Source organism: Labrus mixtus, chromosome 21 (genome assembly GCF_963584025.1).
Source record: "Labrus mixtus chromosome 21, fLabMix1.1, whole genome shotgun sequence".
Classification (NCBI taxonomy): domain Eukaryota; kingdom Metazoa; phylum Chordata; class Actinopteri; order Labriformes; family Labridae; genus Labrus; species Labrus mixtus.
Genome location: NC_083632.1, coordinates 9,596,897 through 9,610,895, shown reverse-complemented (window position 1 = coordinate 9,610,895; position 13,999 = coordinate 9,596,897). Strand labels below are relative to the sequence as shown.

At 39.9% G+C, this 13,999-nt stretch overlaps 1 protein-coding gene across 4 annotated transcripts in view; it reads right to left on the bottom strand.

The window, feature by feature from the left end:
• The window catches only part of vti1a (vesicle transport through interaction with t-SNAREs 1A), a 117,993-nt gene that overhangs the window by 71,239 nt on the left and 32,755 nt on the right, over positions 1–13,999 (bottom strand). For all 4 annotated transcript variants that reach the window (XM_061028967.1, XM_061028965.1, XM_061028968.1 and 1 more), the window contains one exon: positions 10,412–10,496. In XM_061028967.1, coding sequence (XP_060884950.1) covers positions 10,412–10,496 — 85 coding nt within the window. The remainder of the gene's footprint in view (positions 1–10,411; positions 10,497–13,999) is intronic.

Here is a 13,999-nt window from a genome sequence, read left to right as displayed (position 1 = left end):
GTCAAGGTTATGTTATTTAACAGGGGGACAGGAAAAAGGATAGAGACAAGTTCCAGGCAATTTAAAATTCTGATGTGTGCTGCAACAACTGTGGTATCCAGAAGAAGTGAGAAATGAGACCAATTAACTTCAGTCCAGCAATTCTTTCAGACCTACATATGAGAGTCCCTTGAAATTTCTGCCATTTCAAATTTGTGTAATGAATGATTTTCTTTTTTTTTTAAACTGATGTGACACCAAAGAATACCGATTTAAATTTGGATAATTTTTTTGCTCAATTTGTGACATGCTGAAGTCACACAAATTAAAAAAAAAAAGGACAAAGTCAGCATGGTGTTTGTGGCCAAGTTTGCTCATAACTGAGATGCAGATTCTCCTGTTCCCAAAGCAACACGCACACGTGCGCGTGCACCAATGTGCTCGAGCAGCACGCAGAGCACTCCTAAGGTTACCCCCCAGGACAAAAGCTTTACCGTCCCACTGACTGGCAGATGGGGCAACCAGCTGACATCTCGGCCCGGCTCCGTTTCATGTTCCCCGGGTGTCTTAAACGGGCGGGTACCCTGTCTGATGGGCACGGGACAGCCAAGGAGGAAGCTCCTTTGACAAGGGAGGGGGTGGGGGTGGGGGTGCTCCTGGGGGCTAGCGTTGAGGAAAAAGGGAGCAAGGACAGACGGAGACGGCTAATGTGCTTCACTGTGTTTGTACAGTATAATTGTGTGTCTTGCAGGGTGGGAGGCTTGGGGAACTTCTACAGAAGACTCACATTAATAAAGAGCTAATGACTGCATTTAGCCCCTATAAGGTTTGCTAACACGGGATCAAATATGATCCTCAAGGCTGGAGTCGACACTTGCAGTTGAAGGGATCACGAGCTGTTATACTTTTTTTTTAAATTTGACAGAGTAATTTAAATCTAAGAGTACAAGCTTTTCCTATTGTAACCCAAAAAGGCGGCACACAGCAGTATGCAGACGTGAAGCTACAGGGTCTCTATCTGTGCTGCTGAAAAACATCTGTGTGACTATGAGCGAACTGACACGGTGCATTCACTAAATGACTCCGACAACAAAGCAGCAGCTTCAGCATCTTTAGCTAAAGAGAAGTCATTGTTGTTTCCTCACAGACCTTTGGATTAAGTCCCCAGCTGTGGAAATGGCTTTGGAATAACCTAATAATACCTTGCTTAAAGACAAAAATAATATATATAAAGCAGTTCAATGTTTCTCAAAAGCATCAACATTGTGAGCTTAAACCTAGTTTCACTTACATCATATAAAACAATGTAATGTGACTTTTAATGGTTTCATCTTTCACTGTGATCAACCATAATTACTTAAATTCCATAAGCACATGAAATGACGTTTAAAGAAATCATTTAAAAAAAATAATTAATTACTCTCTGGTCTGAAGAGAATCATATCTGGTTTTGTTTTATTGTGATAAGTTGATAAAAAAAAATGCTTGTATTTATTTTTAAGTCCTGTGTTAACACTGGCAAATCGCTGATATAGATATATTTTTTATTGAGAATATTTTTAGGGAGAATATAAAAATGAAAAACAAATCTATTACAATTATGGAAATGGTGGTGCTGTGTACATTACAGGTTTTGTTTACTGATGAACGTGACGGGAAAAACTACAAAACTACAAATAAAGTATTTGTAATTAAGTGCAATGGCCATGGCACGGTGCAAACAATAGGTGGTTTATTTAAAAGCATTTAATCATTAAATTAATGAATTGATTAAATTGTATTTCTTACTTGCTAACAAGCCATGTTTAAAATGGTAATAGTAAATACACATAGGCTTTAAAATATCAATAATAATGAATAAAATCTAAAATGTAAAAATCTTTAAATGAATGATAACAGACTGTTAACATTAAACGTCATCAGCACTTAGCTGGGTTACAAGCTTCATTAACAACTTAGTGTGACAGTCTGAATACTACTTTTAATCTGACATTTATTTACCTGTTCATGTATTTATGTTGAAAAAATTGATTATTGTTTCTTTTATAAGCAGGCTCGCTTTTAGATAGGTCTCAATAAAATGTTAAAGTTTTATAAAGTTAATATAAGCTGTCAATCAGGTGAAAAACAATGAAGTCTCTTATTTATTTCAGGTTTTCACAGATTACAAATTAAAAATCTATTTCTTCCATTCCCTAAAATATATCTTTGATAACTTAACACAAATCCAGAGAAATAAAATAACTACTATATTTCAATGATGACTGTCAAAGTTATAAAATCCTTTAAAAAAAAAAAAAAAAAAAAAAAGCATGCACAGAGACTATGACGTATGAGAGGCATGGCAGATTTGGTTGAAAACTACTGTTGTCATTTTATAAAGCTTTGAGCAAAGTTAAAAGAGAAAAAGAGCCACGCCCCCTTTAACAATTTCTCTTCTTAAACTTCTAAATCTATGTTTAAAAAAAAAATTCCATCTCTGTCTGTCAGCTTGACCTGAGAGTGTGAACACACACAGCTAATGGTGGTTTGACTCACACTGTAGCCCTCCCCTTCAAATATCATAGATTTAATGAAAAGCACAGTTCACCTTAATACATTGTAGAAAAAAAACTAAAAAACTAAAATGAAGTAAGTGCTTCAAATCACAGCCAGGAGATTGTTTCCCCTCTAGTTGTAAGCATGTTCCACGATGTGAAATCATTTTCTGTGGCTGCTTCATTTCCACACATCTTGATCTCTTGGTCCTTTATGAAAGCTTATCAACACGGACCCTAAAACATTTCTCCTCTTTTCTCTTCCTCCTTTTAGAGTTTTAACTGCCATCAATCCTTTTGTCATCCACAGCGTCATTCTCATCACTGAATTAAGATTTCTGATTTACGTCCTCGGGTGACAAGGTGGCACATTTCTCTCTCACTTCCAATCCTTTTACTTTATTTCAATATTTCTTCTTCTTTTCTTTTTTTTCTTTCTTAAGTTGGTTCTCCCTTTCTGTTTTTAATATTTCAGCGCCTCAGAAGTAGCGGCTCTTTTAAAGCGCCCGTAGGGGCTCCAAGTCCTCGCTTTTGTCTGCCATTTCCTTCTGAAACAGTTTTTCTTTAACCCTGTGCGGCTCTTCACAGTTGTTGTCTTAGCTCTCTCCACTCTGTCGCGCTTTCTGCTGCTTTCTTTTTCTCCGCCCCCCCATCACCATCACCACCCTCCTTCGCTTCTCTTCCTCCCTCTGCTTTTTTTTCTGTGTCAGCCAGAGGTCAACGCTACACTTTTTTCTCCTGCATGCAAGAAGGCAGGGGGTATCTTTTTAGTAATTGTAACCTAAAAATAGAATTAAAAGAGTCTGATTTAAGGTTGGGCCGAAGGTGTCTTTTTAAGATATAGTGGCGTACCACTATCTAGACATTGGAGGGTATTTCGTTTTTTGGAGATAAGATGATATCAATAAATGATTCGGACGAGGTTTGATCCAGAATATAGACCAATTTATGAACTGCGTTGAAATCACCTTATTTTCAAGGTTAACAACAAGTGATTCTTTGCATTTATAAAAGCAGAAATATCCTTTTTTAAAGAAATGAATAGCTCCTATATTTAGCTCGTTTGTATTGGAATGGTGGTAAACAAACAACTTGTCACATTAGCCCTGGTTTTGGACTTTCCTTATGGTCTGCTATTCAGAAAATCACATTGTTTGCGTAATGTAAAACATGTTCTTAAACAATGCTGATGTTGTTGGTTTAGAATTCTAATAAATGTGACACTGGAGCTCAAGTTACCTGCTCAATCTCTGGTATTAACTCAACAAACCAATCACCAAGCAGTGTAAAGCTGCAGGCGGCTGATGTTTAAATGTGTAAAAAGCTATGCAAGACTTTTAAAGACCTATGTTAAATATTTGAATGTTCCACTAAATTTGTGTCTCGCGTGAGTTCTCGCATGAATATAAAAATCAATCTTTTAGAGTTAAGACTTTTAATTGCGGAATGGAAAACTAACATTTCTCTGAGTTACATTCCTCTCTTGTTTAAGCCCTGAAAGCTCCAATGAGCTCTCTAGTCAGATCATTACTTCCAAGAGTCTCATTATATTGAGAGCCTTGTTGGAGCTAATAACTGACTAAAGGTCTAATTATTAGATTTTCCCTTTAATTTTATTAATGCTAGCTAACACCTTGTGCAGACCCAACACACTGAGGGAGTCAAGGAGGCTAATAGTTCTTGTTGGTGGTGGTGGTGGTGGTGGTGGTGGTGGACTCATGATCTGTGATTATTCAGTCAGAGAATGTTGATAGACATCCATCTTTGCTTTTCTGTTCATTAAATTTTGAACAAACGTTTCACTTATTGGCATCTTAGCAGATGGACTTAGCTTAAGCTAATATTTGGATTGTCGCGACAGCACCTGTCGATGCACAGGGAACACACAGGGAAACAGGCGCGCACACACAAACACATACTCGAGTCTGTTGGTTCAGCTCTTCCATTGAGGGGTGCGTATGCTAGCGGGGCCATTGTGCGCGTAAGGCCTTTTGTCTGAGCAGCCTGAAACTGGTGATTGCACCTTAGCTACCGCAGTTCAAGCGTAAACAGTGTTTTCATGCCCTCCGATATACACTGTTGCCAGTGGACCCCTAAATCCCTGGAACAGCTGAGTCCTAGGGTGTCAAAGATAATGGCGATTTATTGCAGTGCGAGGCTTTCTCATTGCCCCTCCCGCCCCTCTTTCCAATCGCCCCCCAACAAACCCCCCCACCCCTCCTCCTCCCTCAAACAGATTAAAATTAAGCCTTAAACATGTGAGGATGGAATTAACACATTTAGCGAGTCTCCTCTTCCCACATCCCATTTTCGCTCCAGAGCGGCTGATCCCCGCTGCCGAACGCGGGTGCAATTTTAATGACTCGCGACGTTTTTGAAGTCCACATGAAAAAAGCGTCGCTCGCCGTTTGTGGCGGCGCTAGATACGGCTAGGCCACGGCCGGCCATGATTGGGGGGGACACACGCCGCCGACTCGGACTCCAGGCTCTTCGATAGGATCGGTGTCATTTTCCTCTCCACGATAAGACGCCTTGCTGACAAGGTCCGATTAGGAGAGAAAAAATCATTATTGCTACGCCTTTCATCCACCGGGGGTTTACCGATAAACAGCTCACCCACGGCTACATTTTCTGAGAGCGAGATGTTATGCGTTGGAGCATATATATTTAGGAAATGTGGTTTCAAGCGAATTTTTTTGGGGTCTCTGTAATACTTATTTTTCCCTTTTTTTCAAAGCAACAGAAAAATATTATTTTGAAAGATTTTTTTTTTTAAGGCCTCCATTCTCCTCAACTGAAAACTCAAGCTGTGAAATATTAAAGTCTGAACCCTCTCCTCCAGTAATCAAAGATCTATCAATTTACTTTCTTTTCTTTTTAGAATATAACAAAACTATGATTTTACCAACCTAGTAGAAGAAGAAGTGATTTACGAGACTATACCTTAAGAAGAAATAAGACAGATATTCTATAATATGAAAACTATATATCGTAGAAAAGAGAAAATAAACTCAATACTAATGTAAGAAAAAACTAAGTATTAGGTTAATGATATTTAGATTGTATACATAGACGGTGTACAATTCAAACAATTCATTCATGTAGGGACACAAAATAAGATCCTCAACAAATAAAAATATAAAAGTTTTAGCGCTGAAGCAAGTCAAAAAGGTTGAATTAATTTTTTATTTTATTTTATCAATCCGTAAAAATTATGCTGAGGAAAAAATTAAAGCTATTGTTTTTTGTTTTTTTTAAAGAACTATGGTCACTATATTTACACCTTATGGGAGAATAATTAAAACTATTTTTTAATAACTAGTAATATGTTTAATATTACATTTAAAAAATATGTTATTGTGCTCAATGTTCTGAATTTGTATATATTGAAGAACGATTTTTTTTTTTTTGTCATAGCTAATAATAGCCTCAGCCTAAAATAGCACAAGGCCTTTCTCAATAAATGTAACCGATTGTGTCATTCGCTTAAGTGTTTGCTTATGGATTTGAGGAGTGACGCCACTTTGGTGGCCCAGCACCAAAAGAATCATGGAGTCTGATCTTTAGAGAGAACAGGGAGTAATAAAGTGAGTGGGAGAGAAACAGAGACGGAGACGGAGATGGAGGGGGAGAGATAGAGAGTCGGGACAAACGTGTGCTGTGTTACTGGGCCACTCCAGCGCCCATGGACTCTCAGCAAGACTCAAAGCCACACTCCGCTTCAAAAGGGAGCCATGAAGATTTTTTTTTTTTTATGTTTACAAAAACATATTTATTTATTTCTCGTCACTCTGTCATTTATCTTTTTTTTTTATTTCCGTCCCAGCACCCCTTGCTCTGCCACTGGAATCATGTTCGATGATGCCGACGCACTTGCCCTCCCTTCTCCCCCCCCCCTCCTACTCTCGTTTAATACCACTGCAGTTGAAAATCAAACTGCTCTAAAACAAATTGATGTAGTCTTTAATATAGTCGTCACATCATCACAGGGTCCCTGTGTGTCTGCCTTGGTGACAACTGCAGGGCTGCTTAGCTTAGCCCAGCGATGGCTGCCACTTTGTTGGTCGCTTCAATGATTTATCACAAAAAGAGAGGGAGATTGTGAGAGAGGGGAGAGAGAGAAAACAAGAGAGACGAAAGAAAAGTCCCCTGGATCATGATTGAGTCGCTGGCACCTTTGATTGACAAGGTCTAATCAGCTTATCTCCATCCTAATAAAGTTGATAGCCTGCGGTGCTGCTCTCTACCTGGCATGGCGTGAACTTTGGGCTCGGCTGTGGCCCCCAAGGGGCCAGCCCCGGCCCTCTCTGCTTATCTGAACGGGACTGAAATCAATCCCTAATGAGCTGTTTTCATTTTGCAGGATTGATTACAGGCCCCTAAACACCAAGACGACTCGCCTAAGAAGTGTTCTCAGCCTCTTGCTGGCCACCTTTAAAATGCAGAGTAGCAACGCTTTTGTCTGTCTCAGTCTTTGTTTCTGCAGCTCATTTCTGCTGCCATTGCTAAGTTATTTGTGTCAACTGAACAAGCATAAAGGGGGATGAATTTTCAAAGTAGATTCACTCCACATTTTCTGGTTGATTTCCTGAATTGTTCTTTTATTAAAGTCATGCTTCAGAAATGCATCCATTATTTTATAATAGTACAAACTAAAGACAAGTTAAAATGAAACCCTATACAAGTCATGTCCCTGCCACCAAACTACAGAAGCTTGAAGCACCAGTAAACTACAGCTACAATGAGCCCATAATGTAAGTTCAGAAAGTTTTCAATTACTTTTAAATTTACAATTACAATGAATGTGCTAGAACGATTTACAGGTCAATGGCAAAGGCTTTCCTAGGCTAAGGTTAAGAATATACTCCATTCTAACAATAATAACAATAATAACAGAATACAAAACATTGGATTTTTTTTAACCATAAAAGGATTTGGAGGGAACATTTTTTAAGCCTTATTTTGTATGAACTGTCAATCACTGTGTCAACTCTCTTCCCCTGGATGAATTATAATCAAAAAGGTGGAGAAAATAATCATTGCAACTTCGATGTCTAATCTGACATGCCATTTATTTCTCAACAAGCAATCATAAATCATTCAAAGTCTTTTTTTTTTTTTAACTGCAGAGGAAAGCACTCAAAAAGCCATGTCTTTGATTTTAGCATCAGTCAAGCCTCCGCATTTGGGCATTTCAAATGCCCCTGACTCAAATGTAGTTAAATTGGCTAACTGCATGCCCTCCCTCTTTATTTAGGGCCCTCTTTAACTGGGCTAGCCCCCATGTCTGCTTGTTGCTCTGCCTGGGCTTTTAAGTCAGTGCTCCTCACTAATGAAGTTCTATACTTTATTTATGAGACAAACAGAGGTCCCTGCTTCTTGAGTGTGCGTGTGGTAAATAGCTCTGTATGTCCAAAGAGTCTCCTCTATTTCCCTGTGAGGGCTCTCACGGCTTTTGGCAAGCCTTTGTTTTTGCTAAATACACTGGGGATACTGAGAATGGTAGAAGAAGAAAAAAAGCTCAAATCTGATAAAATGGTACTCTGTGAAGATTCGTCTTTTCTTAGAACTAAGAGTCCTCTCTTTTTCTCCTTAAATGTGACCTAGAAGCATCCTGGCTTTTTTGTTCCTGGTCATTAAGAGATATATTGTCGACACTGAAGAGGAAAAGGGGGCAAAGCTGAGTTTCTGCACCATTTCTTTGTTCAGGATCTATCTCTTTGAAATAAAATGTCTTTTACTTCCACTTCCCCCATTGGTCAATTACGGCTCTTAAGGGTGACTGTGTCATTGTGGATAGAGAATCTTACTTTGAATTACATGGAAAATAATGACGCTAAACTGCTCTTGGTAAAAAAAAGTACAACTCAGATGTCTGAGTGGAGTTAAGGTTTTTGTGGCAAGAAAAGTGTTTGCACAATGACTAGAGAGTGTCTGATTGGAGAAACTCTTAACGCTGTAATTATTCCTGTTTAACATCTGTGGCTGCTACACCTTTATGCTTTATGACTCACAGATTACTCCTCAACAACCGCCAATGCCATTTTCATAATGTGGTACACTTTGATTTTTATTTATTTAACTAAGATTCTTTTTGTTCCAAAAGTAAACTACTAAAAGAGACAGTTTAGAGTTGGCAAAAAGAAATCCCAATCCTAAATGTGCGATTTGTTACAATCCTCTGAGAACTTTGGTATCTGGATAGAGCAAAGTTTGCGTAAGATGTCTGGAGAAGAAGTGTGAAACGCAACAATGGAAACCACAAAAATAAATACATTTCTTGAGCTGGGTGAAGAGCTCAAAATTAAAGACTGAATACGGAATCAAAACGTGAACTCAGCCTTAACCTTAAAAACCAGGAGATCAATATGGCCGCTGTCCAGAGTTTGTGTTGAATTTGAGAGCTCAGCTTGTATAGTAATTAGACTGGTGCGCATATTCCCTGTGTATCTTCATTCTTTGTGCCGATGTATTCCCTGTTTGACCCACGGACTTTGCCGTTTCAGGTTGTGCATCTGAGCGGAGGGTTGGTATCGACAGCAGAGCAAAAGGAAAGGGTCATGGATTAAAGGCGCGGGGCTGAGCCTCCCCACCATACCACAAACACAGACCCAGCTGGTGTGGACCAAGCCAAGTGTGTGGGACCGAGGCGAGATAAACGAGCATTGTTCTTAGCTAGCCGCACACACACAGCGGATGAGACGGCCACCAGTGACATAGAGGTCAAGGGGCATGTGGTCGACTACGGCAGGAAAACCGACGGTCCCAGTAGGTAGTGAACAATGTTAGCCATGGCCCACTTCTTTAACACCAACCAAGCTGTGAAGGAAAACATCAAAAAAAAAAAAAAACAAGCCAGTCTGGTAAATGATACGACTGGGTGGAATTTTAAAAAAACCTGTCAGCTGTCGCAGAATCCGACACTCGAGAAACTCGGAAACGGCGGGATCATCTGAGGCATTTGAATCAACCTTTTTAAGCAGAGAATGTAGATTGTATTTATGAATCTGTGAATGCAAGTAACAGAGAACATCAAAAGCAGCTGGTCTGTGTGCGAACCTTCCTTGACTTGAATTATTAAATCTGTCGATGTCGCGCACGCCAGCCACCCCGCGATTATAGTGTAAATTGACAAACTTTTTCAAAACTACAACGGAAGCCACGGAAAGCTGGTTGATACTTCAAGAATGAGCTTTGATACATCTCTGAGGAATACACTCTGCCTCGATAATGTGGTGACTGTCAGGAAGGAAGACTGGGGGGGGGGTGGGGGGGGAATATGCTAACTGGTTAAATCTATTTAAGATCCCAATGAGCTTTTTTTTTTCTCCTATTTTAAGATAAAAACAATCCTTGATAATGAGTAAAAAAGGAGTTGTATGGGTTTTTTTTTTGGATGGTTTATTTAGAAAGTGATAGTGTTTTTTTTATTTCTTCCTTCTACGCTGAATTAAGAACTTCAGGAGGAACGCTGACGTTGTTTATTTTCATAGACCCCCCTGTCTGTTTGTGGAAAAAAAATAATAAAAACCCACCACCACCACCACCAACACACACATAGACAACACAAAAAGACACACACAGTCATAGAGATGCACGAGATTTCTTCAGGAGCAGAGCAAGGAGAAGCGGCGCCCGATCTGCCGCCTGTACACCTCTCTCTCTCCCCTCCGTCGCTCGCCTTTGATGTGCTCCAGAAAAATGTCATCAGGCGTCAAGGAAGAGGTTTTTTTTTTGTTTCGCCTCGCCCCCCCCCCCTCCCCACAAACACACATATCCACCCACCTCGCATATGAGCAAGACAATTTGCTGTCGCTCACTCACCACTATCTTAACCCCCTCAAACCCACCCATCCCGACTATTTCCTAACCCAATCCAAAACAGGAATACGTACCAGTTTCTACCGCTATCTGGTAGCCGGCCTCCAGTCTCCGTGATGACCTTTCCAGCTTCTCTGTGTTGTCCAACAGATGCGCTCTCTGCAACAAATGGAGAGAGAGAGAGAGAAAAAAATATATAAAGTTGGAGAAACAAACACAGAAAAAAAAAAAATTGATTGAGAGGACTGGGACCCATTTCAAAGAAACACATCAACGCTGTCACATAAACAGACAGACCACATCCACAGCGACAACATAATACAGCCAGGTTGGCAATAACCTTCATGGATGACAATGTGTTATATGCTGATGGAATATCAAGCATATGCATGTTGGGAGTGACAGTGTAAGAGGTGCTGCTGCCTCATCTTGGACATAAAAACAAGAAGTTCTTTGAGGTGTGTTGCCTGCTCTGATTGTTTCACAGCTCAGGCGTCTGCTGCACACACAGAAGTTAGGCAAGGGAGGTGGAGAGAATTAAAATAAAATTGTATTCAAAATATTCCAGGCATACAAATTTTTGTCCAAGTTATGGCTTCCAACTGGAGAAATCACGTATACCTCCTAAATTTGTCTTTGAATATCATCATCTAGTGTTTTTTTACTTTTAATTATACCATTAAAAATCACAATATCTGAGCCTTTTCCAACCTAACAATTTCATAACTTTATCAAATGAACAACAGAGAGATGTAAAATTTAATAGTTACCCTCAAATAAACAGAAACATTATTTTTTCCTTCTGCTTTGGGTTTATTCATATTAGTGCACTCCAACAGTATTCATCATCTAGTCCCCCCCACCCCACCCCCCATTGGCTTACTCACAGCTACTGACAAGGCTGCCCATTGACAGCGTTCAGTTCACAGAGCACATCTAGAAAAGATGTGTTCATAAATACTTAATTAAGCAATTTGATCTCTATTTTTTCAAAGTGGTTGTTTATGAGAATCAAGGTGATACCCCATGAAATACCTCACGTACACATATATATATATATCAATGGATAACAGCTTCTGGTTTAGGTTCTTCTGCATCGCTATAGAATTCAAGTCTGACGAGCAAGGCGAGAAAAAAGAGATCTGGTCTGTTGACTGTTGGCCTTGAGGTGCAACTTAAGAGTTGTCAATAGTAGCGGTTGACGGTTATGGGTTGTTTTCATTGTACAACCATGACTGCACTAAGCATTGATAACTATACAATAAAGGTGCAGTTAAACGGAAATGGCCACATTCATTAAATTCGCTTTTCAAAGCCCTTTCTTTAAGCAGAATAATTATTTATTTGTATATAAGCAGTGGTACAGAAAATCCATCCATCATACTGAATGCAAGCAAAATGAGTAATGCAAGCTTTATTTTTACTCAGTTATATAGAATATGCATGTTGCCTGTACCAAAAAGTTTTAACAAATCTGTGGGGTTTTGTGAACGGTAAATTATAGATAGACTGTACTTATATGAGGCTATAAATCTTCTACTGGACATCTACTACCACTCAAAGCGCTCATGTCACAACAATTCACACATTGATGATGCTATAATCATTTGGCCGTCAGTGTTAACTATTCCCATTTATACGCACTCTCCCACCACTGGCCAGGGGAGCAATTTAGGGTTCAGTGTCTGGCCTAAGGACACTTGAGTTGCTGAGTCTAGAACATTAATATTAAACAGTTGTATGTATACGGTTTAGTACAAATGTTGGAATGGTGTTTCTAGTTGATTTGAAATCATTTTTTCCCACTGCAAACATCAGAAAACTCCTAATTTCATCTCAGCTAACAGCCACAGGTAGTCAAGAGAATAGTCAGAAAATGACTCACAGACAGTGACTGTTCTGTTTTTTTTGTTGGGGTTGCAAAAAACTGCCAAAAACTGGCAATTTCAAACAATGGAATTTTTTTTTTTTTCTTCCCCAGAAGTTTCTCTTCACTTTTAAAGAATGTGCCTATGTTTTGGACAGTCATTTCAGATTATAATTTCCCAGGTCCTGTAACTGTCATTTATCCACCCAAAAAAAATCTACGTTTTAAATCTGATTCGGTCTGTGTCTGACCTTTCACTGCGTGGATTCCTAAAATCTAATAAAATAAGAGTCTCATTAAAAGAAATAGATGTGCTAACAGAGAGGCTAACCATGGAAGCATCTGTTTGACTGTTTGAAATGATTCCTTGACTTTGTTCATTTCATCATCACAGTTTCTCTGGTGAGACTTTCAATACTAAACAAACTTTTTGGAGCATGGTTTAAATTTAACAAAACTACTACTTTTTCAGAAAAATGTTAAGCAAATATTGAATAAGACACCGTGTAATCTAAATAAAGCTTCAAACAGTGTATATACCCCCATGTTGTCCACTGTAGCAACACCGTCCATGTGTAAATCAAAACTACGAACTGGCTCTGATTAAATTCAAACTGCATTCAGAGAAGAGGATCATAAAACATCAAAAACAAGGAAGGCCAAAATGTTTACTCCAATGTTGTTGGTTTAAGGTTTTGATGGTCTTTCTAATATGCTCTGTTAAGAATCTGATCAGATGTAACATATCTGACACTCAAAAAATCAACCCAACGAATGACAACCCGCCTCTCTGACATGGGTTTATCCCCATTACATGAGTGAAGGGGACAGGGGGGGGAGAAGTGAAATCTCGAGTTTTGGTAAGGCTGTCAAAATGCGTAACAGCTAATCACTCAGAGGAAATGGAGAAAAGAAACGTGGCGAGAGAGAGAGAGAGAGAGAGAGAGAGAAAAGAAAAAGTCAACGACACACTTTTCAAAGTTTGACAATAAGAGGGATGGGGGAAAAAGAGCAGGGAGGAGAAAACTCCCTCTGAACTCTTTTCTTTCCCTTGCTTCCTTTTTCTCGGAGCCCGCTGACAGATGTCATTTAAAATTGCAGAGATACTTTTGAATAGTTAAAGGGAGGGCAGAGGGAGGAAGATGGAGGGATGGAAGAACTGGTGGGTGGGTGGGTGGATGGTAAAATTGGCTGCTGAAAGAAAAGTGATTAGGATGGTGAACGGTGAGCAGGACAGGATGCAAGGTGTGGTGGGTTTTTTTTATTGGTAAAGGTTGTGGTTGGTGTTTTGGGGTGAGGACACATGGGTGATAGCACCAACAGAGATCGTGGCAACTACACATAGGAGGAAAACAGACACCAAGCTTGGGCTATAATGAGCCCCTATGGATCAGAGGGGACGTATTGACATGCAATGCTTAAGCTAATACACCTAGACCATGGCTGCAGTGCCTGTGTGTGCCTGGGAGCATGAGGCAGCTGGGGATACTGACAGACTATTGCGCACTCCCCTGGTTCTTCAAAGAGCTCAAGTGATTAGTATGTTATCATTACCATTCGAAACGTGATTTTCCTATTCCCTCTCGGCAAAGGTGACACGTCTCGGGGAGACGGCCGGCAGACTCACTGCGATGGAAAGCCACTTCAAAAGCTTTCTCCTCCTGAATTTCTCTCTCTCTCTCTCGTTCTGTCTTCTTTTAGGGCCAGGGGGAGGGGAGGGGAGGGGTGAGTGTGGGTGGGTGGGTAGGTGCGTTGTTGGGTGTGTGAGTTGGGAAGGGAAGGGGGGGGGGGGGGG